This window comes from Rana temporaria, chromosome 6 (assembly GCF_905171775.1).
Source record: "Rana temporaria chromosome 6, aRanTem1.1, whole genome shotgun sequence".
In the NCBI taxonomy this organism is placed as follows: Eukaryota; Metazoa; Chordata; class Amphibia; order Anura; family Ranidae; genus Rana; species Rana temporaria.
The window spans coordinates 10,061,988-10,089,805 of record NC_053494.1 but is presented as its reverse complement, the minus strand read 5'-3'; the positions used below and the strand labels follow the sequence as shown (position 1 = coordinate 10,089,805).

The 27,818-nt window shown below is 48.5% G+C and overlaps 1 protein-coding gene across 1 annotated transcript; it reads left to right on the top strand.

The window, feature by feature from the left end:
* The first annotated feature begins 12,477 nt into the window (after positions 1-12,477).
* On the top strand, positions 12,478-21,726 carry LOC120943045 (apoptosis-associated speck-like protein containing a CARD). Its single transcript, XM_040356111.1, has 3 exons — positions 12,478-13,115; positions 16,940-16,996; positions 21,141-21,726. The coding sequence occupies exons 1-3, from the start codon at positions 12,839-12,841 to the stop codon at positions 21,431-21,433; spliced, it is 627 nt and encodes a 208-aa protein (XP_040212045.1). The 5' UTR covers positions 12,478-12,838; the 3' UTR covers positions 21,434-21,726.
* The last annotated feature ends 6,092 nt before the right edge of the window (positions 21,727-27,818 follow it).

The window sequence follows — 27,818 nt, the reverse complement described above, 5'->3', positions numbered from 1 at the left end:
AATCAAAACAAAACAAAAAAATAATAAAAAAATATTCCTCTATTCCGCCTCCGCCAGTGCACAGCCATATTCTCTAGAGCAGGGGGTCTCCAAACTGTCTAAGCAAAGGGCCGGGTTAACTGTCCTGCAGATTTTAGGGGGGCCGGACTGCGGCCATTGGGAGTAGAAAAGGTCCCAACATCATTGAGAGAAAAATAATGTCCCATTGTTTGTCTCAGTGGGAGGAATGGTGCCCCATCATTGCTGTCATTGGGAGAAATTGTGCCCCATCATTGGTATCAGTGGGAGGAATTGTGCCCCATTGCTGGACTCACTTGGAGGAAGTGGTGTCATAGTGTCATTGGAAGAAATTTTTTCCCATTGTTGGTGTCATTGTACCCCATTATTGGTGTCATTGGAAGGAATTGTGCCCCATCATTGGTGTTAGTTGAAGAAACTGTACCCCATTATTAGTGTCAGTGGGAGGAATTGTGCCCCATTGTTGGAATAACTTGGAGGAATTGTCCCCGTCTCATTAGTGTCATTGGACCCCATTATTGGTGTCATTGGAAGGGATTGTGCCCATCATTGGTGTCATTGGACACCATTATTAGTGTCATTGGAAGGAATTGTGCCCCATCATTGGTGTCATTGAGAGAAACTGTACCCCATCATTAGTGTCAGTGGGAGGAATTGTGCCCCATTGTTGGAATAACTTGGAGGAATTGTCCCCTCTCATTGGTGTCATTGGACCCCATTATTGGAGTCAATGGGAGAAATTGTGGACCATCATTGGGGGGGGAATAGTGCCCCATCTTTGGTGTAATTGAGAGGAATTGTGTCCTTTCATCGGTGTGAGTAGGGGGGGGGGGGGACAATGTCCCATTGTTGGCATCTGTGGATGAAATTTTCCCCAGAGGGCCGCATAAAATCAAGCAAAGGGCCGCATCTGGCCCCCGGGCCACAGTTCGGAGACCCCTGCTTTAGAGCAGACATAAGCTGACCATGTTGACCATTTTTTATTAAACTTCTCTTCTCTGCCTTGAATAGCAGCACTACCTCTTTCCATAGTATATATTTCAGCTATTTTCTTTAAGCCGCTGCGAGACGGAGGGAGATGAAAAATAGTTTTTCACTTGTAAACAACACATCTGAAAAAAGGCCGCTCCTTAAAGGGGTTGTAAAGGTTTGTTTTTTTATTTTCTAAATAGGTTCCTTTAAGCTTGTGCATTGTTAGTCTAACAAATAGCTGGCCTAGTCAATGGCCCAGATTCAGGTACATTTGCGCGATATTTGCGGGGGAGCAGGGCAACGATTTTGCCCTGCGCCCCCGCAAATATTTTGCGCTGCCTTTGATTCACGGAGCAGTAGCTCCGTAAATTGCAAGGGGGCGCCGGCAAAATTGCCCGGCGTAAGCGCGCGCAATGTAAATGATCCCGCCGGGGGCGGGAATCATTTAAATTAGGCGCGCTCCCGTGCCGAGCGTACAGCGCATGCTCCGTCGGGAAGCTTTCCCGACGTGCATTGCGGCAAATGACATCGCAAGGACGTCATTTGCTTCAAAGTGAACGTGAATGGCGTCCAGCGCCATTCACGAATCACTTACGCAAACGACGTGAAATTCAAATTTCACGTCGCGGGAGCGGCGGCTATTCTTTAGCATTGGCTGCCCCTACTATTAGAAGGGGCAGCCTTGCGCTAAAGTTGCCGTACGGAAACTCCGTACCTGGCTTGCGCAGGGCCCGCGCAAGTTTGTGAATCAGTGGTAGTATGCAATTTGCATACTACACGCTGATCACAATGGGAGCGCCCCCTAGCGGCCCCCGCAAGAATGCAGCCTAAAATCTGCGTGGCATAAGAGCCTTATGCCGCGCAGATTTTAGCCTGCAGTCGGTGTAACGAGGTTCCTGAATCAGGAGCACTCGTTACACCGGAGCAAGTAAGCAATTGCGCCGTGTAACTTATGGTTACACAGGCGCAATTGCTTCTTGAATCTGGGCCAATGTTAAGTATGGCCGTCGTTCCTGCGTCGAAATTTGAAATTTTTACGTCGTTTGCGTTAGTCGCCCGTGAATGGGGCGGGGGCGTAATTTACGTTCACGTCGAAACCAATACGTCCTTGCGGCGTACATTGGAGAAATGCACACTGGGATATGTACATGGATGGCGCATGCGCCGTTCGTAAAAACCGTCAATCACGTCGGGTCACCCCCCATTTACATAAAACACGCCCCCTCATCCTCATTTGAATTAGGCATGCTTACGCCGGCCCCATTTAGGCTACTCCGCCGTAACTTAGGAGGCTTTGTGAATACAGCACTTGCCTCTCTGACTTAGGGCGGCATAGCTTAAATACGATATGCTACGCCGCCTGAAAAATGCGCCGCCGTACCTGAATCTGGGTAATGCGGCGTCCTGCACGATGTGATGTTTCGGGGTTTCACAACTCTGCGCAACACATCAGGCATCATACCGCAGAATGGGTTGAATGAATGTCATTTAATTGTATGCTTGCAACTGTATTGATATGTAGTGTATTTATGCGCTGCGCCGCAGTACAGAGAATGTACCCTGTTGAAAGTATTTGATTTTTGTATATTTGCTTTGCAAAATAAACTTAAATATTGCCGTACCTGAATCTGGCTAAAAGTGTATCCAAAGCCCAAACTTTTTTCATTTTGGTCGGCATATGGAAAGGATGAAAGTTGTTTTGCCACCTGTGTCTCATTGGGGGGGGGGGGCATCTTTTTCTTCCTGTAGACACAACAGGTGGTCACTGGATCAGGTGTCCCCATGGGAAGATTCCCCCACCACCACCTGTTCACTGGCCTCTTGGTCTTTGCAGCCTGTAGGCCTGCTGTGGTCAATGTTAATATCAGTCCTAAAGCTACCAGAATATTTTTGGAAGAAACCATTTTTTGGGTGCCTGAAAACACAACCACCTTCACACACCCAGAACAATTGATGGGGGGGGGGGGGGGGGGGATGCAGGATATATTTTTATGCACTTGGGGCATTCTTAGCTGTAGTTGGCAAAATTCAACTAGACGTCCCTGTTGGGAGATAACCAGGAACAGCAGAGGGCACCATTTGGGCAGTGATTTTAGTAAACTTGGCATACCAGCCCAGAGTTGCGAGGCAACTGTACCCTGCCGGTCAGTAGGTCCTGTAGGCCCAGGGTACATAAGGAGTCAGCCAGTAAGATGGGGGGCCTTTGGTCTGCAAAAGGCATTCTCTTTGTGGGAGCCAATAAGAATTGGGAGGTTCTACAGTGACAGAGTGGACAAGGGCCCCGTTACACCAGGGTGGTCTGTTGTGGTGGGCTTAATAATAGAAAAAAAACTCCTGTGCCCAGATTGATAATTACCTAATGATTTTGACCTAGGGTGACCACGTGTCCCGGATTGTCCCGGCACATTCATTCCAGGACAGTACAGAGTCCCGGAATGAAACTGACACAGCCACCCCCCCCCCCCCCCCGGGCCAATCTGATGCCCCCAAAAATAGCCGCCACATCACCGCTTTACTCACTGACAGTACTTGTCCTGGCCGGGAATGCCTGGAGGAGCACAATCCCCGCCCCCTGCTTGTGATTGGAGAAATCATAAATCCCGCCTCTTGTGTCCAATCACTGTGCTGTGATTCGTTACACCACAAGATGATTTTTGGGAAGGGGGGGTGTCCCTGAATGGTAGTTTGGAAATGTGGTCACCCAACACTATGGGGGGGAAAAGAGGACACTATGGGGGGGAACAGAGGACACCATGGGGGGTACAGAGAACACTATGAGGGGGGTACAGAGAACACTATGAGGGGGGTACAGAGAACACTATGGGGGGCACAGAGGGCACTACGGGGGTACAGAGGACACTTTAGGGGGAACAGAGGACACTATGAGGGGGGTACAGAGGACACTATGGGGGCACAGAGGACACTACGGGGGTACAGAGGACACTATGGGGGGTACAGAGGACACTACGGGGGTACAGAGGACACTATGGGGGGCACAGAGGACACTATGGGGGGGGACAGAGGACACTATGGGGGGGAACAGAGGACACTGAGGGGGGTACAGAGGACACTATGGGGGGGAACAGAGGACACTATGAGGGGGGTACAGAGGACACTATGGGGGGGAACAGAGGACACTGAGGGGGGTACAGAGGACACTATGGGGGGGAACAGAGGACACCATGGGGGGGAACAGAGGACACTATAAGGGGGGTACAGAGAACACTATGGGGGGCACAGAGGGCACTACGGGGGTACAGAGGACACTATGGGGGAACAGAGGACACTATGAGGGGGGTACAGAGGACACTATGGGGGCACAGAGGACACTACGGGGGTGCAGAGGACACTATGGGGGGTACAGAGGACACTACGGGGGTACAGAGGACACTATGGGGGGCACAGAGGACACTATGGGGGGGAACAGAGGACACTATGGGGGGGTACAGAGCACACTATGGTGGGGGGAACAAAGGACACTATAAGGGGGTACAGAGGACAGAGGACACTATGAGGGGGTACAGAGGACATTATGGGGAGTACAGAGGACACTATGAGGGGGGTACAGAGGACACTATGAGGGGGTACAGAGGACACTATGGGGGTACAGAGGACATTATGGGGAGTACAGAGGACACAATGAGGGGGGTACAGAGGACACTATGAGGGGGGTACAGAGGACACTATGAGGGGGTACAGAGGACACTTTGAGGGGGGTACAGAGGACACTTTGAGGGGGGTACAGAGGATACTATGGGGGGCACAGAGGACACTATGGGGGTACAGAGGACATTATGGGGAGTACAGAGGACACTATGAGAGGGGTACAGAGGACACTATGAGGGGGTACAGAGGACACTATGAGGGGGGTACAGAGGACACTATGAGGGGGTACAGAGGATACTATGGGGGCACAGAGGACACTACGGGGGTACAGAGGACACTATGGGGGGTACAGAGGACACTACGGGGGTACAGAGGACACTATGGGGGGCACAGAGGACACTATGGGGGGGGACAGAGGACACTATGGGGGGGAACAGAGGACACTATGAGGGGGTACAGAGGACACTTTGAGGGGGGTACAGAGGATACTATGGGGGGCACAGAGGACACTATGGGGGTACAGAGGACATTATGGGGGGTACATGAGAAGAACAGGCTGCACACCACAGTATGTGATCCAAAATCCTTCATTGGGACATCCCAGAGTGACACCACGGGGGAAAGAGAGCCTGGCTGACGCGTTTCACACTACAATTAGTGCTTAGTCATTACACAGGTATGTCCAAATTATATTCTATATATAGCCCCACCTTCACCTATCACAGGTGTTCCGGGATTTGTTAATCACCGACTTCCTGTTACCTTTACAGTAATACACCCATGTGTATATATAGCACATCACTCTGGGATGTCCCAATACAGGATTATGGGTCACATACTGTGGTGTGCAGCCTATTCTTCTTATACATTGGTTGCAAAGGCAAGCCGGGGCGGGCACCCACCAGGCTTCTCCCCTAATGCTCATTGGTTGACCTTGGCCGGCCATGAATGGTCAGCCAGGTCTTTTGGCCAGGTGGAACTAGGTGTGTGTCTTTTCCTCCCCAGGAGGGCAAAGATGGGTCCTTCCTCTTTGGGCGAGAACCACATGACGCACCTTATGTACACTCTTTTTTTTGGTTCACTGTAGTGTTTTGTTTTTGTGCGCTGCACCGCGGGGTCAAAGAAAAAAAATAAGGGACCAATAAGGAGCGGTCAAAATAGGGTGACCACATTTCCAATCTACCATTCAGGGACACCCCCCTTCCCAAAAATCAGCTTGTGCTGTAACGAATCACAGTACAGTGATTGGACACAAGAGGCGGGATTTATGATTTCTCCAATCACAAGCAGGGGGCGGGGACTGTGCTCCTCCAGGCATTCCCGGCCAGGGCAAGTACTGTCAGTGAGTAAAGCGGTGATGTGGCGACCTTTTTTGGGGGCATCAGATTGGCCCCAGGGGGGGGGGGGGGGATGGGTGGCTGTGTCAGTTTCATTCCGGGACACTGCATTGTCCTGGAATGAAGGTGCCCGGGACAGACCTGCAAAATGCAGGACACGTGGTCACCCAAATTTAACCCTTTGATCACTCCTGATGTTAACCCCTTCCCAGTGTCATTAGTACAGTAACAGTGCATATTTTTAACACTGGTCCCCAAAAAGTGTCACTTAGTGTTAGATTTGTCCGCTGCAATGTCGCTGTCCCCCTATAAGTCGCTGATCGCCACCATTACTAGTAAAACAAAATAAAAGTTACATAAATCTATCCCATCGTTTGTAGACTCTATGGCCCGGATTCACGTAGCACTTACGCTGGCGTATCTTGAGATACGCCGCGTAAGTGTCAATGTGCACCGTCGTATCTCTGCGCCGTACCCATAGAACTAGATACGCCTGAAAATAGGCTTCCTCCGACCGACGTAACTTTCCTACGCCGGCGTATCTTGGGCGCATATTTACGCTGGCCGCCTCATTGCAAATATGCAAATGAGGGAGATACGGCGATTCACGAACGTAGTTGCGCCCGGCGCATCATATACGCGGTTTGCGTAAGGCTTACGTCCGGCGTAAGGTTAAGCCTCATAAAGCAGGTGTACGTCACGTTAAGGTATGGACCAGGGAACAGCCGTCGTATTTTACGTCGTTTACGTAGTAGTACGTGAATAGGGTTACGTTCACGTTGTAGGCAGTGATTCGACATATCTTAAGGAGTATTTCCGACGTGATTCTGAGCATGCGCATTGGGAAGCGTCCACGAGACGGCGCATGCGCCGGTTATTCGGCCCATCATCTGCATGGGGTCACGCTTCATTTAAATGGATCACGCCCACTTCCACCTACTTTGAATTAGGCCGACTTACGCCTACGAATTTACGTTACGCCGGCGCAACGTTGGGAGCAAGTGCTTTGTGAATACTGTGCTCGCCGCTCTGCGCTACGTCGGCGTAGCGTATATTCGATACGCTACGCCGGCATAACTATGCGCCGAGGTACGAGAATACAGGCCTATAACTTTTGCGCAAACCATTCGATATATTCTTACTGCGATTTTTATTTTTATTTTTTACCAAAAACATGTAGAATAATACATATTGCCCTAAATTGATAAAGAAATTAGATTTTTTTTTTTTCATTTTTTTTATTGATGTTTTATAGCAGAGAGTTAAAAATATTGCTTTTTTTTTCGAAATTGTCGTCATTTTTTGATGAAAGCCGCAGAGGTGATCAAATACCACCAAAAGAAAGCTCTATTTGTGGGGAAAAAATGACGCCAATTTTGTTTGGGTACAGCGTCGCAGGACCGCGCAATTGTCTATTAAAATAATGCAGTGCATCGCAAAAAATGGCCTGGTCATAAAGGGGGGTAAAACCTTCTGGAGGGCAAGTGGTTAAAACCCAGTCACCAAACACACGTGTCTGCCCATGGGGCTCTGAAGTTGTGTGCTGAGCATTACACTGGCCCAGATTCAAGAAGCAATTGCGCCTATGTAACCATAGGTTACGCAGCGCAATTGCTTACTTGCTCCGGCGTTACGAATGCTCCTGATTCAGGAACATCGTAACGCCGACTGCAGCCTAAAATCTGCGTGGCATAAGGCTCTTATGCCACGCAGATTTTAGGCTGCATTCTTGCGTTGACCGCTAGGGGGCGCTCCCATTGTGATCAGCGTATAGTATGCAAATTGCATACTAACACCGATTCACAATTGTTGCGTGGGCCCTGCGTACGCAAGTTACGTTGTTTCCGTACGGCGTGCTTAGCGTAAGGCTGCTCCTGCTAATAGCAGGCGCAGCCAATGCTAAGGATACCCGTCGTTCCCGCGTTGCAAAATTTGAATTTTACGTAGTTTGCGTAAGTGATTCGTGAATGGCGCTGGACACCATTCACGTTCACTTTGAAGCAAATGACGTCCTTGCGACGTCATTTGCTGCAATGCACGTCGGGAAAGTTTCCCGACGGAGCATGCGCTCTACGATCGGCGCGGGAACGCGCCTAATTTAAATGATTCCCGCCCCCTACGGGATCATTTAAATTGCGTGCTCTTGCGCCGGGCATTTTGCAAAATGCCCGGCGCGCCCGCGCAATTTACGGAGCTTCTGCTCCGTGAATCGAGGGCAGCGCAAAAAAATTGCGGGGGCGCAGGGCAAAATCGTTGCCCTGCGCCTCCGTAATAAATGCGCAAATCTCTTTGAATCCGGCCCACTGTCAATAAATTCTATGGGGGATTAAATGCAAAAGAATTCTATAATTGAATTTCTTACATATCATCAAATTGTGTCAAGTGCTGTTATCTTCCTTTCTATAAACTATTATCAAACTTATTTCTATGAAAATAGTGCAAAGAAATATCAGCGTTGTTGCCTACAGCAACCAATCCTATTATTCTCATTAGTCTATGGGCCCCGGCTCTCCTCCTTATAGCTTTGTATCTGCTGCCATCTCCTGGTCAGAACTGAGAACTGCACCCTCAGAATGGTCAGGAGTAAACAGTAGCAACAGCTCAGCTATAAAAAAACATATAGATAGATAGATAGATAGATAGATAGATAGATAGATAGATAGATAGATAGATAGATAGATAGATAGATAGATAGATAGATAGATAGATAGATAGATAGATAGATAGATAGAGATAGAGAGACACAGATAGTATGCAAAGATCAGATTGCACATGAAAAGTGGACAGCCCGTTGGACCGGCCATAAGGTTAACTACTTGTTAAAGCCTAGGTTTAGCCAAAGAAAAAAAAAAACAGCATAAGGGACATGGCTTACTAATGATCTGATGTGTCCCTTGTGTGGCTTGCTCCTGGCTTCCTGACTGGAAGGCCTTGTTCACACTAATGCGACTTCAGATGCAACTCGGGTTGCCCAGAAGCACATGACAATGGAAATAACATTGATTTCAATGGTGCCCTTGGAAATCAATGCAATGCAACTGCGATGCGATTTTGGAGAAGGTACACGTGCCACTTTGGTGTGATGCAGCAGGATTTTGTGCCCCACAGACTTCAGTGGAAACACACCACTGTGTTCCCACTCTATGATAGAGGTTTCTTAGAGAACCTTAGCAAACAAACAGCATCATGAAGGCCAAGCAGGGATGGACTGGCCATAGGGACTACAGGGAGTTTCCCGGTGGGCCGATGGCTCAGTGGGCCGTTTTTTAAAACAGAGATGCTGCTTGGAGATTTTTTTTTAACGCCTGGCAGCGCCCCAGTGTGAAAGCACTCAGGCTTTCACACTGGGACTGCAGCGGAAGCGTTTTTCAGTCGCTTTACAGGCGCCCAAAAGCGCCTAAAAAACTCCTCAGTGTAAAAAGGGGTCCTACACTCACCCCCTCTCTTTTACACTCACTCTCTTTTTCTTACACTCACCCCCTTTCCCTCAACCCTCCCTCTCTCTCATTCCCCTCTCTCTCACCCTCTCATGATTTACAATAATGGATGTAGGGGCCTTTTGGTGGGCGTGATTTTTCGGGGGGGTGGGGGCAATATTTTATTGAATTAAAGTGGGCCGGTCTGGATGAAGTCCAGGGCCGAATTTTTGTCCCGGTCCAGCCCTGAGGCCAAGGAACACATCAGGCAGGTCAGGGATGAAGTTGTGGAGAAGTATAAAGCAGGGTTAGGTTATAAAAAAATCTCCCAAGCTTTGACCATCTGACGGAGCTTCTGTTCAATCCATCATCCGAAAATGGGAAAGAGTATGGCACAACTGCAAACCTACCAAGACATGGCTGTCCACCTAAACTGACCGGGCCGGGCAAGGAGAGCATTCATCAGAGAAGCAGCCAAGAGGCCCATGGTAACTCTGGAGGAGCTGCAGAGATCCACAGCTCAGGGGGGAGAATCTGTCCACAGGACAACTATTAGTGGTCTCTCCACAAATCTGCCCTTTATGGAAGAGTGACAAGAAGAAAGACATTGGAGAAAGACATAAGAAGTCCCGTTTGCAGTTTGTGAGAAGCCATGTGGGGGAGGGGACACAGCAAACATGTGGAAGAAGGTGCTCTGGTCACATGACACCAAAATTTAACTTTTTGGCCTAAAAGCAAAACACAGAGGCCCAGATTTACAAAGCAGTTACGCTGATGTATAACACGTTACGCCGACGTAAGTGCAAATCTGTGCGGCAGACCCACAAACCAGCATGCGCCTAAAGACAGGCTACACCCCACCGACGTAGCTTGCACACGCCGGCGTAGGGTGGGCGCACATATGGGCTGGGCGCATGGTGCTGCTCCCATTGATTAGCCATTCAAACATGCAAATGAGGGAAATACGCCGATTCACGAACGTGCGTGTGCCTGGCGCATGCTATGCGAGATGCGCGTAAGTTGTACGTCCGACGTAAAGTTATTCCCCATAAATGAGGTGCAACCCGGCAACAGACATGCACAGGTCTGCACCAAGGAACACAAGCCGGCCTATTGTGCATTGGACGTGTGTCTGGCTGGGCGTACGTTATGTTCACGGTGTACACAGTGATCCGGCGTAGCTTAGGCAGTTGTGCCGGCGTGGTTGTGAGCAGGCGCAGGGGGGTGCTGTGCATGCGTCCACGTCATGGCACATGAGCAGTTCGTGATACGTACCTGTCTGGCGCTCGGCCCATCATTTGCACGGGGTCACGCCTCATTTGCATGGGTTCACGCCCACTTTCACCTACGCCGGCGTGCGCCTTCGAAACCCACGCCCCGCTGGCGCAGCGTTGGGAGCACTGGCTTGCTAAATGCAATGCTTGCCTCTCCGCGCTACGTTGGCGTAGCGTACAGTGTTTGCTCTACGGCGGCGTAATGTGCGCCTTGCTCTCTGTGAATCTGGGCCTATGTGTGGAGGAAAACTAACACTGCAAATCACCCTGAACACACCATCCCCACTGTGAAACATGGTGGTGGCAGCATCATGTTGTGGGGATCATGTTACTGTTAGGAATCCCCACACCTTGTGAAATTTTATCAAGGGGTCATGGCACTAGAAAGGTTGAGAACCACTGGTTTAGATCAAAGCATATTCATGTGTTAGAATGGCCCAGTCACAGTCCAGACCTAAATCACATTGAGAATCTGTGGCAAGACTTGAAAACTGCTGATCACAGACGCTCTCCATCCAATCTGACAGAACTTGAGATATTTTACAAAGAAGAAGAATGGGCAGAAATGTCCCTCTCTAGATGTGCAAAGCTGGTAGAGACATCCCCCAAAAAGACTTGCAGCTGTAATTGTAGAGCAAGGGAGTTCTACAAAGTATTGACTCCGGGGGGCGCCATACAAATGCCCCTCCCCCACACTTTTCACATATTAATTTGTAAAAAATGTTTAAAAACATTTATCATTTTCCTTCCACTTTACAATTATGAGCCACTTTGTGTTGGTCCATCACAGTGATGGGGAACCTCGGCACCCCAGATGTTTTGGAACTACATTTCCCATGATGCTCATGCACTCTGCAGTGGAGTGGAGCAGTGTTGCCAACCGTCCATATTTTTACGGACAGTTCGTAAAAACGGGCACTTTTTCCCCCTGTTCGTAAATGTCCGTGGTTGCGGGAATGTGCCAGTAAAAATAGCCAAGATCGGTTCGGCTTGGAACTGCGCATGGGGATTGATGGTGGCTGCAGTGGCACCGCAGAGGGCGATGGAGGCAGGGGGCAATGGAGGCAGGGGGAGATTGGAGGCAGGGGGTGTTAGTGGCAGGGTGAGATTGGGAGATTGGAGGCAGGGGGTGTTAGTGGCAGGGGGTGATTGGAGGCAGGGGGTGTTAGTGGCAGGGGGTGATTGGAGGTAGGGGGTGTTGGTGGCACCGCAGGGGAGGATGGTGGCAACGCAGAGAGTGGGGGATGGAGACAGGGGGTGTTGGTGGCAGAGGGGGATGGAGGTAGTGGGTGATGTGACTAAATAATTTGCCCGTATTATATCTAAAATAACAAAAATATGTTTTTTTACCCTAATATCTACCTTAAATCACATTGCTATTTGCCTAGTGTACTTGTTTGTAGCCTAAATACTGAAATTTGCACCTAAAAATGTAATTTAGTAACTCTTGTGAAATGCAAGTAAAAATTTGGCTGTGCCAGTAAATTTCGGGTGTTGTGCCAGTAAATTTCAATCTGGTAGGTTGGCAACACTGGAGTGGAGCATCATGGGAAATGTAGTTCCAAAACATCTGGGGTGCCAAGGTTCCCCATCACTGGACTATCACATAAAATCCCAATAAAATGCATTTACGTTTTTGGTTGCAACATGACAAAATGTGAAAAATTTCAGGGGGTATGAATACTTTTTCAAGGCACTGTATATGATTTTTTTTCCCAGAGTTCCCCTGTAATCTGATCATTGTACGTACAACTCACACATCGGTCTCGTGTATTAAAGTTCAGTGAAGATAATACGCTTTCTGTAAATGGAAACTGTTGTTCCAGGAAATGAATTGCTAGTATTTGTAAGGCGGTGGAGGGAGGGGGGGAGGGGCCCCTGTCTTCTCCTTCTACGTAGTCGCCTTACAGGTTCTATATAACTGCAAGACCAAAGAGACGTACGGTATAAGGAATTCTTCATTGCTGCACCGCAAAAAAAAAAAAAAAAAGGCGACCTCATCTACGGCTTTAAAATAGTTAAAGTTATTTATTTTTTTTAAAGGCGGGAAAAAGAGAAGAGGAAGTTCAAGAGCAAAAAAACAAGCGTACATGGAAACTGCTTTCACTTTCAGTTAGGAAGTTGCAGACATATTTTCCTTGAAAAGGCAAAGAGCAGACGTGCTGCTGGAGACGGCGCTGAGGTTGGCATCTTCTGAGGCACCACATAGGCGACGATGGCCCGGACCGTGCGAGACGCCCTGATCACGGCCTTGGATGAGTTGGATGAGAAGACCTTCAAGAGGTTCCGGAACAAACTCAATGATTGGCCAACTGAGGCGGGCTTCAACAAGATCCCCAGAAGCAAACTAGAGACTGCCGATCGAGAAGACGTGGTGGATCTGATCTTGAGGTGGTACATGGCTTCTTATGGACCGGAGCTGACGGCGGATGTTCTGGACAAAATCAATGAGAAGCAAGTGGCCTCGGACCTTAAGAAGGACCTGGAGACCGGTAAATATCATCATAGGCTTTAAATGCTTTTTCTTTTTCGGAATGGGACAATGAGCCGGGCCAATCAACAGATACTTGCGTCCAGTGGCGGCTGGTGCACACATTTTTTGGGGGGGCGCAACTAAACTGAAAAAAAAACATAAATTGCAGCCACTGTGCCCATCAATTGTCGCCACTGTTCCCATCAAAGGCAACCACTGTGCCCATCAATTGCCGCCAGTTTGCCCCATCAATTGCCACCAGTTTGCCCCATTAAATGATACCCATTTGCCCCATCAAACGCTGACAGTTTGCCCCCATCAAATGCCGCCAGTTTGCCCCATCAAACGCCACCAGCTTGCCCAATCAAACACCGCCAGTTTGCCCCATCAAATTATGCCAGTTTGCCCCATCAAACGCCGCCAGTTTGCCCCATCAATTGCCACCAGTTTGACCCATCAATTGCCACCAGTTTGCCCCATCAAAACCTGCCAGTTTGACCCATCAATTGCCACCAGTTTTTCCCATCAATTGCTGCCAGTTTACCCCATCAAATGATGCCAGTTTGCCCCATCAAATGCCGCCAGTTTGCCTCATCAAATGTCGCCATTTTCCTCCATCAATTGCCGCCAGTTTGCCCCATCAAAAGCCACCATTTTGCCCCATCAAATGCCGCCAGTTTGCCCCATCAATTGCCACCAGTTTGCCCCATCAATTGCTGCCAGTTTGCCCATCAAATGATGCCAGTTTGCCCCATCAAATGCCACCAGTTTGCCCCATCAAATGTCGCCAGTTTGCCTCATCAAATGTAGCCCGTTTGCCCCATCAAATGCTGCCAGTTTCCCCCTTTAAACTTCGCCAGTTTGCCCCATCAAAAGCCACCAGTTTGCCCCATCAAATGATGCCAGTTTCCCCCCATCAAATGCCGCCAGTTTGCCCCAACAAATGCCACCAGTTTGCCCCATCAAATGATACCAGTTTCCCCCCATCAAATGCCGCCAGTTTGCCCCATCAATTGACACCAGTTTGCCCCATCAATTGCTGCCAGTTTGCCCCATCAATTGCTTCCAGTTTGCCCCCATCAAATGATGGCAGTTTGCCCCATCACATGCCGCCAGTTTGCCCCATCAAACACCGCCAGTTTGCCCCAATTAAACACCGCCAGTTTGCCCCATCAAATGATGCCAGTTTGCCCAAGCAAATGATGCAAGTTTGCCCCATCAATTGCCGCCAGTTTGCCCCATCAAATTCCGCCAGTTTGCCATATCAAATGCCGCCAGTTTGACCCATCAATTGCTGCCAGTTTGCCCCGTCAAATGCTGCCAGTTACCCCCTTTAAACTTCACCAGTTTGCCCCATCAAAAGCCGCCAGTTTGCCCCATCAAATGCCGCCAGTTTGCCCCATCAATTGCCACCAGTTTGCCCCATCAATTGCTGCCAGTTCCCCCCCCCCCCCCCCAATTACACCCGACCTGTCATAGGAGAGATATGCCAATGCTGGCTGCCCCAGCTTGAGAACCAGGGAAGTACCATTTTCAGGGGTAGGATCAGCAATGGCAGACTCTATAGCCCCCTAGTGGCAGATTTGTGAAGCCGACTGATGTTCATAATCAGGGAAATTAAAGGGACAAGATTCCCCATCCGGGTACTTTCCCTGGTCACTGGTTTCTGGGCTGAGCTGACAGCCGGGAATGAAGAGTCACACAAGGAGGCGACTTCCCGGAAAGGTTTATGGTTACAGAGAATTCATTACTTCATATATGAATGCATTCCAGCTGTGAGATGGGCAGGACTGTACATGCAGAGGAAAGAATCATTATGGATACTTTGTGTCACTTTAAATGGTATTCAATGAAACGTCATACAATGTATCGTACAAATCCGTAAATGTGATGGCTTTACAAGGGGTTGTAAAGGTAAAAAAAATCCTAAATATCTTCCTTTCCCTTAGTGCCGTCCTCCTTCACTTACCTCATCCTTCCATTTTGCTTTTAAATGTCCTTATTTCTTCTGAGAAATCCTCACTTCCTGTTCTTCTGTCTGTAACTCCACACAGTAATGCAAGGCTTTCTCCCTGGTGTGGAGTGTCGTGCTCGCCCCCTCCCTTGGACTACGGGAGATTCAGGACGCACTCTACATTGCAGATAAAGGAGCTATGTGTTAGTGGGCGTCCTGACACTCCTGCTCGCCCCCTCCCCCCTCAAGAGGCTTTCTCCACACCAGGGAGAAAGCCTTGCATTACTGTGTGGAGTTACAGACAGAAGAACAGGAAGTGAGGATTTCTCAGAAGAAATAAGGACATTTAAAAGCAAAATGGAAGGATGAGGTAAGTGAAGGAGGACTGCACTAAGGTACAACCCCTTTAGGGCTTTTCCCTTTATTTTCACCTGGTGATCCTGTCTTAGGGTGCCTCCACTCTGAAAGGGGAGCAATGGAGACACCTTTAGCCAGCGGCGGCTGGTGCTCAAAATTTTTGGGGGCGGCGCAAACAAACTGAAAAAAAAAAACCATCAAGCGCTGCCACTGTGCCATCAATTGCCGCCACTGTGCCGATGAATTGCTGCCAGTGTGCCCCATCAAATGCTTCCACTGTGCCCATCAATTGCCGCCACTGTGTCCATGAATTGCTGCCACTGTGCCCATCATTTGCTGCCAGTGTGCCCATCAAATGCTGCCACTGTGCCCATCATTTGCTGCCAGTGTGCCCCATCAAATGTTGCCACTGTGCCCATCTAATGCTGCCAGTGTGCCCCTGCCCGGCACTTACCAGTCTCGGCACTGTCCTCTCTACGTCCCGAGTCCTCCATGTCTTCTCCCGTCCTCTTCCCATCTCTGCTATGATTGGACTACTGATAGGCTAACCAGATCCGAACACCTGATTGGCTGAGAGGCGGGTCAGTGTTAGGGAAGCGATTTATTCGCTTTTCTAACACAACACGAAATAAACAGCAAACGCACAGCATTGCGCCCGCTGTTTACCAATTTGGACGCCTATTAGAGCCCACGGCTCTAGTCAGGACGCCTATTAGAGCCGGCGGCTCTAATCAGGCGCTTCCAAAAACACACCCACTGACAAGGGGCCGGACACCTGAATAGGGGGCAGCAGCGGCGACAATAGATAGATTCATGCAATGCATGAATCTATCTATTGGTGAGAGAAGGCCGGGTGCAGGAGAGAGGGTGTGGCGCTCCTGCGCCCTCTATGGATGCACAGCCACTGCCTTTAGCCCTTTAGTTCACACTAAAAAGCAGCTTTGAAATCCTGCGACTTCACTTGAAATCGCGCAGTTTCAAAGCTTCAGGTCAGAGCGACTTCAGGTGTGACTTGGCTGACATCTGTGCGACTTCATGCCAGGTGTCTATGCAATTCCCACCTAAATTCGCCAAAAGTAGCGCAGGGACTTCTTTTTCTTTCAAATCGGTGAGGCACAGCAAAATCGGCGTCACACCGATTTGAACAGTTTCACGGCCGACGATAGGGTGCGACAAATCGCATGACAAGTATATAGGGACAACCATTGGTCACCTCCCCCAGTCAGTCCCCTCCCCCCACAGTAAGAATCACCTAGCAGGGCACACATTAACCCCTTCCTCGCCCCCTAGTGTTAATCCCTTCCCTGCCAGTCACATTTATACAGTAATCAGTGCATATTTATAGCACTGTTCGCTGTATAAATGTGAATGGTCCCAAAAATGTGTCAAAAGTGTCCGATGTGTCCGCCGTAATGTCGCATTGATGACATTTGTGTACTGAAAAGAGGACAATTCTGCTGTCAGATGAAATAAGATAACATGTCGGGATAGGGAGACTAATGTCCGTTCTTCTCTCTTCTTTTCTTTTTCAGTGGAAGGTTTTAAATGGAGAGAGAAGGACAAGGTGGAACCGCAATCTACTTCAGAGGGTAAGTAATATAAGAGCAGATCCTGCCACCAACTACAGCGGAACCTCGGATTGCAAGGATAATCCGGTCCAGGAGAATGCTCGTAATCCAAAGTACTTGCATATCAAAGCGAGTTTCCCCATAGAAGTCAATAGAAATGAAAATAATTTTTTCCGCATTGACTTCAATGGGATGCAATACCGCATGTGGCCAGAGGCGGGGGGAGGCGCTGGAGAGCCTTGGAAATGGGCAAAAAGGCCCAAGGACACTTCGGTTGACCTCCGCAAACCTCAGAAAGACTTCCTACCCGAGATTTGCCAAGGTCAGCCAAGCTGTCCTCGGGCCTTTCCGTGCGACGTTCGGCTCTGCTTGGCTACCGCGCCCCCCACCTCAGGCCAAAAGCGGTACTGCACACCGCTTTGGCCTGAATCCTACTTGTTTTGCGAGACTCCCAAACCGAGTTACGATTTTTTAACATACAGTGCTCATATTGCAAAACTCTCGTTAACCGCGTTACTCGCAATCCGAGGTTCCACTGTATTCTGTAAAGGAGGCTTCTTTCCATAGGACTAGGCTACCAGATAGGTCCCTCAGTCCTGTCCATTTATAATGATTCCATGGGCTCAGTGTATGTTCAGGGACCGGCTCTCATTGGTCTTCAGTTGACACTTCCCCCCCAGGCCATGTCCCTGATATAACAGCCGCGCCCTGTTTGATTGGAGCCTCTAACTCAATACTGATAGCGCTGGTTGGACAATTATAACGTGAGGTGGATGGTGTTATTTCACCAGACAATATTTCGCACTGGCCCAACACATAGGGGTTGGTTTACTAAAAGTACAAATAGCTAGATTCAGGTACATGTCCGCAACTTTGCGGCGGCGTAGCTTAAGGCATTTAAGCTACGCCGCCGAAAGTTAGTGAGGCGAGTACATGAATCACAATGTACTTGCCTGCTAAGTTACGGCGGCGTAGCGTAAATGCGGTGGGCGCAAGCGCGCCTAATTCAAATTCGGCTGAGGGGGCGTGTTTTATGTTAATATGCTTTGACCTCACGTTTTTGACATATTCTTTTAACTGCGCATGCGCCAGGCGCCTACATTTCCCAGTGTGCATTGCGGCTAAGTACGCCGCACGGGCCTATTGATTTCGACGTGGACGTAAACGACGTAAATCCCTGTTCACGGACGACTTACGCAAACGACGTAAAAATTTCGAACCGGCGGCCATACTTTAACATTACTATTCCATCTATTAGATGGAATAACTTTAGGCCTGATAATGCGTTACGGAAACTGCACTGCACTGTACTGCGGCGGCCGGGCGTACGTTCGTGAAACGGCGTATCTACTGATTTACATATTCTACGCCGACCGCAATGGAAGCGCCACCTAGCGGCCAACCTCAATATTGCAACCTAAGATAGGACCGCGCAAGCCGTCGTATCTTAGATATGTTTAAGCGTATCTCAGTTTGAGAATACACTTAAACATAGGTCGGCGCAGATTCTGAGTTAGGTCGGCTTATCTGTAGATAAGCCGGCCTAACTCTTTCTGAATCTAGCTAAAAGTCTGGTGCAGCTCTGCACAGAAACCAATCAGCTTCCAGGTTTTATTTTTTGATCGTGGCATACCAACTTGATTTTAGCACCACATCCCTAGGTTTAGTAGATGAAAAAGGGAAGTATTGGGGATATTTTAGGTGCAAACTAATGTTACACATAATATCAAATATAGTATTTAAAAATGATTTATTTTTTATTTTGAAAAACAAAATAAAAAATTGTGTTAAAAATATAACAATTGGCAAGTACAGTATATCACAATATTAGCAAGATATCACTGTAAGATGGACTTCCCAACATGTTTCGCCCATGTGTCGGGCTTCTTCGGGGGAGGCTGTCCAGTTTGGAAGTACAAGCCTTCTGTGTCTCCTAAAATAGATCCAAACGCTGCCACAATTTCTAGACGGCTATCTGCGTCAAGGGGACCATATGTGACAGGCAGCCACAGGAGGCATAGAAGGACAAGTTCTGCAGTGGACTTAAAACGCTGTCTGTATCCTCAAGTGTGGATCTCCAAGACTGATGCTGTCTGACAGCGTGTTTATATCCCAGGGGGCTGTCAAACAGCATCAGTCTTGGAGATCCACACTTGAGGTTACAGACAGCGTTTTAGATCCCTTGGAATTAAGTCCACTGCACAACTTGTTTTTCTGGTCCTCCTATGCCCCCTGTGGCCGCCTGTCACATATGGTCCCCTTGACGCAGATAGCCGTCTAGAAATTGTGGCAGCGTTTGGATCTATTTTAGGAGACACAGAAGGCTTGTACTTTCAAACTGGACAGCCCCCCCTGAAGAAGCCTGACACATGGGTGAAACATGTTGAGAAGTCCACCTTACAGTGCTGTCTTCTTAAAGTGGAGATTCACCCTTAAAAAAAATTCTGACATCACATGGAGTCGCGCCATCCTACCGACAGAATGCCGGTGTTTTTTTTTTTTTTCAGCACATACCTCCTTATCACGATTTTCACCCCCGGCAATCCCGCCGGATTGGGCGTTCCCAAGCACTGCCTGTGATTGACAGGCTTCCGAGCGGGGGATACTGCGCGTCGCAGGTTGCCGAAAAAACCCGAACATCGGTGCGGCTCTATACGGGCGCCTGCGCACCGACGTTCGGGTTCTGTCGGCAGCCTGTGACGCGCAGTATGCGCCGTTCGGGAAGCCTGTCAATCACAGGCAGTGCTTGGGAACGCCCAGTCCCAGGGGGGTGAAAATCGTGATAAGGAGGTATGTGCTGAAAAAAATAAAAAAAACACCGGCATTCTGTCGGTAGGATGGCGCGACTCCATGTGATGTCAGAATTTTTTTTAAGGGTGAATCTCCACTTTAATATTGTGATATACTGTACTTGCCAATTGTTATATTCTTAACACAATTTTTTATTTTGTTTTTCAAAATGTTCAAATTTCTGATAGTACTGATCTAGCCTGAATTCCGAATTTAGAATTTCCGAATTCCGTAAATTTAGAATTTTCCAAATTTTTGACTTTCCGAAATTCCGTATTTACAAATTTTCAGAAATTCGAAATTTCGGAGTTCGAAAATTTGGAAATTTCGATATTTTGGGAAATCCGAAAATTTGGAAATTGAAAAATTCTGGAATTTCGGAATTAACTAATTTGTAAAAATTCGTTAAAAAACTAATTTGGAACTAAACGAGTTGCACATGTCTACTGTGTGCATAAAAATGCTTGATGGGCGGAGCATTCCGGACAGAACCCCTACAAATAAGTAGAACCCTCTTGGAGGAGACAATGGGCTTCGGCGGGAATAATATAGCAATTTCCTTCCAGTGTAATACTCGAAGGGCCAGATTCACGTAGCTCAGCGGATCTATAGAATTAAGATCCGCTCCCGCAAGTTTAGGAGGCAAGTGGCTAATTCACAAACCACTTACCTCCAAACTTGCGACGGCGGATCCTAAATCCCCCGGCGGAATTCAAATTCCGCGGCTAGGGGAGTGTCATATTTAAATCAGGCGCGTTCCCGCGCCGATTTAAATGTGCATGCGTCGTCCGGGGAATTTCCCGGTGTGCATTGCTCCCACTGACGTCACTAGGACGTCAGTGGTTGCGACGTGAGCTGGACTTGCGACGCGCGTGTTCGTGAATCGGCGTACGCAAACGACGTAGGAAAATTCAAATTCGACGCGGGAACGCCGGCTATACTTAACATTGGCTGCGCCTGATAAAAGAAGGGGTAAGTATACGCCGGAAAACCGCTACGGAAACGACGTAAGAAGACTGCGACGGGTCCGCGTACGTTCGTGAATTTGCGTATCTCGCTGATTTACATATTATTTATCGTAAATCAGCGGGAACGCCCCCGGCGCCATTTTTAAATTGAAAAAAAGATCCGACAGTGTAACACTGTCAGATCTTAGCCCTATCTATGCGTAACTGATTCTATGAATCAGGCGCATAGATAGGACCAGTTTACGTCAGAGATACGATGGTGTATCTGTAGATAATACACCGTCGTATCTCTTTGTGAATCTGGCCCGAAAGCTGTAAAAGACCCAAAACACATCATTTTCACTAAGAGAAGCCCCGTTTGTTTGGTAAAGTTGTGTGAATATTTTCATTTTTTTTTCCGATTACAGCTTCCTCCTCTTCTGCCCCCAAACCCCAGGTGGTTCCCTTTGTGGATGAACATCGGGAGGCTCTGATCAGCCGCTGTGTTCAGGTGGCTCCCATCCTGGATGGTCTCTTGTCTAAAGGTCTGATAATTGATGAAGATTATGACGTCATACTCGCTGAAAAAACTTCCCAGGACAGGATGAGGAAACTCTACACCTTCATCAGGGGCTGGTCTCCGTCCCACAAGAAGACGCTCTATGAAATCTTAAAGGACAAAAATCGTCCTTTGATTGAAGATCTGGAGCAGTCCTCCTAAACCGTCTCCGGAGATGACATCACAAATGTAACACCCTCTACAAGGATAGTTAAGACCCCTTAGCGCGTTGTTTTAGCGGCACTTTTCGGCCGCTGGCGGGGCACTTTTAACCCCCGCTAGCGACCGAGGAAAGGGTTAAAAGCGCCCGTGTTGCGGCGCTGCCGAAGCACTTTGCAGGCGTTTCGGCAGCGCTGCCTGTTCATTTCAATGGGAGCGGTATACAGTGGAACCTCGGATTACGAGCATAATCCGTTCCATGAGAATGCTCGTAATCCAAAGCACTTGCGTATCAAAACGAGTTTCCCCATTGAAGTCAATGGAAACGAATTTTTTTTTTACTTCAACGGCATGCAATACCGCATGCGGCCAGAGGTGGGTGGGGGGGGGGGGGGGGTGGAGAGCTTCTAAAACATCCGGAAAGGCCCGAGGACACCTAGGCTGACCTCGGAAACAGAGTATTTTCATGTCTTTCCGGGGATTTCCGGACGGCGCTGATCGCCTGCGATCAGCTCTGTTTGGCTCCAGCGCCCCCCCCCCCAACCTCAGGCCAAACGCGGTACTGCACACCGCTTTGGCCTGAATCCTGCTCGTTTCGCGAGACAACACTCGCAAACCGAAGTTAGGATTTTTTAAAATACAGCGCTCGTATTGCGAAACGCTCATTAACCGCGTTACTCGCAATGCAAAGTTCCACTGTATACAGTGCCCCAAAGATGCTGCTTGCAGGACTTTTTCTAACGTCCTGCAACCGCACCGCCCCAGTGTGAAAGCACTCCTGCTCTCACACTGGGGAGGCATGGGACATATCTAACAGTCTGTGTCCAGTACAGCTGATCTCAGATAAGGTCTCAAACCACATGAGGCCCTATGGAAGTTAATGAGCTCAGAGAGTTGGATATCACTGAATGGACCCCTCCAGCTCGAGAACCCCCTTTGGGGCACAAATTTAGGAAGCCAAAGTGCAATCAAAGAGTTCCCTGATGACTTTTTTCTTGAAAGTTCTGTTTACTGAGCCCAGTGCCTTGTATCTGCAGAGATGTGCAGCGCTTCATTGCTCTGTCCACCGGTGCCCTCTGCGGGTCACACATTGGCAGAGATTTACTAAAACTGTAGAGTGCAAACTCTGGTGCCGCCCTTTATAGAAACCAATCAGCTTCCAGGTTTTTTTTTTTTTTTTTGTCAAAGCTTAAAGGGGTTGTAAAGGAATTTTATTTTTCCCCTAAATATCTTCCTTTACCTTAGTGCCGTCCTCCTTCACTTACCTCATCCTTCCATTTTGCTTTTCTTCTGAGAAATCCTCACTTCCTGTTCTTCTGTCTGTAACTGCACACAGTAATGCGAGGCTTTCTCCCTGGTGTGGAGAAAGCCTCTTGAGGGGGCGAGCAGGAGTGTCCTATGCCTACATATGTTTGCTAGTAGGTGTCCCTCATTCCCATCTCAAAATGTTGAGAGGTATGGTATAGCACAGTGCTTGTTCAAAGTCATTTTTCCCTTCCTAACTTGTAAAAATCCTGGTTGATCCTGTCAGTTCCTGTGCCTCCCTGTCTGTGCTGACCACGGTAATCATGACTGCTGAGCCCTGACTACCGTGGTCAGTTTATGTTCCTCTGTTATCTGCTGCTATGCTCTGACAGTCTCTTCCCTCTCCCCCTCCCTCCCTCCCCATCATCATGAGAGTGGCTCTCCTGCCCGCCCCTCCCCCATACAGTAGTGCAGCAAATATACAAGTATCCCCTTCAGATTATACTGTCATTCACTACAGTGGATTTGTTTTAAAAAAAAAAATTGAAAAGGCTGAATACCTTCTGTCACACCGCAGCTGTGCGGTCACGTGATCCCCCTGTGCTGGCCGGCCCCGATCTATGGAGAGCAGAGGAAGGGGCCAAGATCCCCCAGTGCTGGCCGGCCCCGATCTTTGGAGAGCAGTTGGAGGGGCCGAGATCCCCCTGTGCTGGCTGGCCCCGATCTATGGAGAGCAGTGGGAGGGGCCAAGATCCCCCTGTGCTGGCAGACTTAATCTATGGAGAGCAGTGGGAGGGGACGAGATCTCCCTGTGCTGGCTGGCCCCCGATCTTTGGAGAGCAGTGGGAGGGGCCAAGATCCCCCTGTGCTGGCAGACTTGATCTATGGAGAGCAGTGGGAGGGGACGAGATCTCCCTGTGCTGGCTGGCCCCGATCTTTGGAGAGCAGTGGGAGGGGCCAAGATCCCCCTGTGCTGGCAGACTTGATCTATGGAGAGCAGTGGGAGGGGACGAGATCTCCCTGTGCTGGCTGGCCCCGATCTTTGGAGAGCAGTGGGAGGGGCCGAGATCCCCCTGTGCTGGCCGGGTGATATCACAGGGAAATCTCAGCCCCTCCCACTGCTCTCCATAGTTCGGGGCCGGCCAGAACAAGGGGATCTCGGCCCCTCCCACTGCTCTCCATAGTTCGGGGCCGGCCAGAACAAGGGGATCTCGGCCCCTCCCACTGCTCTCCATAGTTCGGGGCCGGCCAGAACAGGGGGATCTCGGCCCCTCCTACTGCTCTCCATAGATCGGGGCCGGCCATCACAGGGGGATCACGTGACCGCACAGCTGCGGTGTGAAAAAAGGTATTTAGCCTTTTCCTTTTTTTTTAAAACAAATCCACTGTAGCGAATGGCAGCCTGCCCGGAGGGGATACATGTAAAGTCACATGGTGAATTTACAATCACTTTAATTGAACAAGTTGAACTTCGAAGCTGATTGGCTCCCATGCACAGCTGCACCAGATTTTTCACTCTCCAGTTTTAGTAAATCAACCCCAAAAATGTCTTACGGGTAGATCAAAGGATCGGATTTTTTGCAATATTTTACAAACATAGGCCCAGATTCGCAAAGACTTACGATGGTCGTATGTCCAGATACGCCATCGTAAGTCCGAATGGCCGCCGTCGTATCTATGCGCCTGATTCATAGAATCAGTTAGGAATAGATTTGGCCAAGATACGAGCGGCGTAAGTCTCCTACGCCGTCGTATCTTGGGGTGCATATTTACGCTGGCCGCTAGGTGGCGCTTCCGTTGATTTCCGCGTCGAATATGTAAATGAGCAAGATACGCCGATTCACGAATGTTCATACGCCCGTCGCATTTAGTTACGCCGTTTACATAAGACATTAGCCGGTGTAAAGATAAAGTTGGTCTCTAGGTGGCGCAGCCCATGCAAGGTATGGACGTCGGAACAAGCGTATCTTTTTACGTCGTTTACGTAAGTCGTACGCAAATAGGGCTGTGCGTAAGTTACGTTCACGTCGTAGGCAGTGTTCGACGTATCTTAGGCTTTATATCCGCTGCATGCACACTGGGAGACGTCCACGGACGGCGCATGCACCGTTCGTTCGAAGCGTCATTTACGTGGGGTCATGCTTAATTTACATAAAACACGCCCACCTCTTCCACATTTGAATTAGGTGGGCTTACGCCGGCACATTTACGCTACGCCGCCGTAACTTAGGACGCAAGTGCTTTGTGAATACTGCACTTGCCTCTGTAAGTTGCGGCGGCGTAGCGTAAATAACATACGCTACGCCCGCACATCGTTACGCCGCCCTACGAGAATCTGGGCCATAATGTCTAAAATGACTCTTTCCGTTTTTATATACTTTTAAAAAAAAAATTGTAGTCTAAATGTTTAAGCAGACAAGTTCATTTTTATATACACAAAACGTTCCCCATGTTTGTCATTCCATAGCTACAGCTACATTTCTTACATACATCATTCCACCTTGAGAAATTGCCAATAAGGGATTGGGGTGGGGGTGGGGGTGGGGTGGTGGTGATGGGGGGACACAATGACCAACGGTCTTATGGGTACTAAGGAACAATTTACGATTATCCATACCACAGATATCCCATTATATGTCTATCTCGTTGTAAGGACCTCTGAACAACCATCCAGAAGTGTCATTGACAAACGTTTATATCTTTTCTGTGTTTGGAATATTTTTAAAATAAAATTGGGTGAAATCACGTCTCTCAGACCCCGTCATTAATATGTGTAAATATACATCTGTGTTAAGAACGTGGAAGAACGTGGAAGGGAGTCAAACAAACAAGGATATGATCGAAAGGAATAGCAAATGATTTCCATAAAAATGATTAATTTATTTGTATCATAGTATCGAAAAGGTATTAATGCAATTACATTGGGGTCGTAAAGAGCAATTCTGGCCTTGACATATGAAAACATAACTCATCAACAATGGGAAAAATACACATGAACTCAAATGATATAAAACCATTAGGCTTGTGTAGAGTTTCACATAGTATCCCTACGCGTTTCGACCAATCAGGTTAGAGGTCTTCTTCAGGGATTTTTTTTCCTATGCGAGAAAAGCACAAATTTATGAATTATAAATACCTCGTTATATTACATAGTGGCTATATTCTATGAGGATGGAGTTGTATATGTTTACCACTTCCTAATGAGAAAGATGCATACCATAGCCAAACGAATTGCTGTTCGTCTAAAAACACAACAAATCCCGATGGTCCCGTGGTGTCCTCACATTAATCTCCAGTCCTCCGCGGAAGAAGCCCCACCTCTACACAACTTGCAAGAAGTCACCTCTTTTGTCAAACATTTTGCTTCTCCAGATGGTGACCTACTCTATCCTGTCGACCACGCCAAGTGTAAGGCCTTGTACACACGAGCGGATCTGTCTGATGAAAACGGTCCGCTTGGAGATTTCGGTCTGATGGTTGTACACACCATCAAACCAAAATCCCCGCGGACAGGATACGCGGTTATGTGGCCGCGCCGTCGCCGCGACGATGACGCGGCGACGTGCGCGACCCTGGAAGGTCAATGCTTCCACGCATGCGTCGAATCACTTTGACGCATGCGAGGGCTTTCGCTTGATCGGACATGTCCGGTAAGTCGTACAGACGACCGAACATGTCCGACGGACAGGCTTCCAGCGGACATGTTTCATAGCATGCTAAGAAACATTTGTCCGCTGGAAACCTGTCCGATCCGCCGGAATATTGTCCGGTCGGCTGTACACACGACCGAACATGTCCGCGGAAACAGGTCCGCGGACCAGTTTCAGCAGACATGTTCGGTCGTGTGTACGAGGCCTAAGTGACCTGGATTGGCTGTCAAATTCCGGATTAGCTTGTCTTCAGCAAACTGTCTGTGGGCTTTCTTGTGCATCATCTTTAGAAGAGGCTTCCTTCTGGGATGACAGCCATGCAGACCAATTTAATGCAGTGTGTGGCGTATGGTCTGAGCACTGACAGCCTGACCCCCCCCCCCCCCCACCCCTTCAACCTCTGCAGCAATGCTGGCAGCACTCATACGTCTATTTCCCAAAGACAACCTATGGATATGACGCTGAGCACGTGACCTCAACTTCTTTGGTGGACCATGGCGAGACCTGTTCTGAGGGGAACCCGTCCTGTTATACCGCTGTATGGTCTTGGCCACCGTGCTGCAGTTCAGTTTCAGAGTCTTAGCAATCTTCTTATAGCCTAGACCATCTTTATGTAGAGCAACAATTCTTTTTTTTTCAGATCCTCAGAGAGTTCTTTGCCATGAGGTGGCATGATGAGCTTCCAGTGACCAGTATGAGAGAGTGAGAGCGATAACACCAAATTTAACCTTCTCCCCAAACCTTGTAACACTAACGAGTCACATGACATCGGGGAGGGAAAATGGCTAATTGGGCCCAATTTGGACATTTTGTTGTTGAGTTATTTTGAGGGGACAGCAAATGTGCACTGTTATACAAGCTGTACACTCACTACACAACATTGTAGCAAAGTGTCATTTCTTCAGTGTTGTCACATGAAAAGATAGAAGAAAATATTTACTAAAATGTGAGGGGTGTACTTACTTCTGTGAGATACTGTATGTCAGTGTTGATGGTGCCCATCATTCCACTGAAAACAGATCTATGCAGTTACATACCTCCCAACTTTTTGAGATGGGAATGAGGGACACCTATTAGCAAAAATATGCAGATATAGGACACACCCCCGACACGCCCTTTTAAAGGAGAATTATACATAAAAAAAAAGATCCATTAAATCCACACGTGCGGCTTTTTTTTGGTTGTTTTTTTAACCCCTACTATTTCTTTATATTGGCTCTTGAAATTTACAAATGCAACAATTTAGAAATTGGATGAAAGGTTTAGCACTGAGAAAAACTTTTTAAAAGATAAATAGTGATACGAAAACGGAAGACTTGGTGCTCTCTGCGAGACAACAACAGGAAAAATGTAAAGAGACGTGGGAGCTATGGAACCACTTTATCTTCTCAGCGGAAGGTATTGCCCTTAGGACTACTTGAGGAAGTCACGGCTCTGTATACAGATTGGCTCGGGGGCCGTCCTGAATCAACCAGGGTTTCCCGATAACTCTC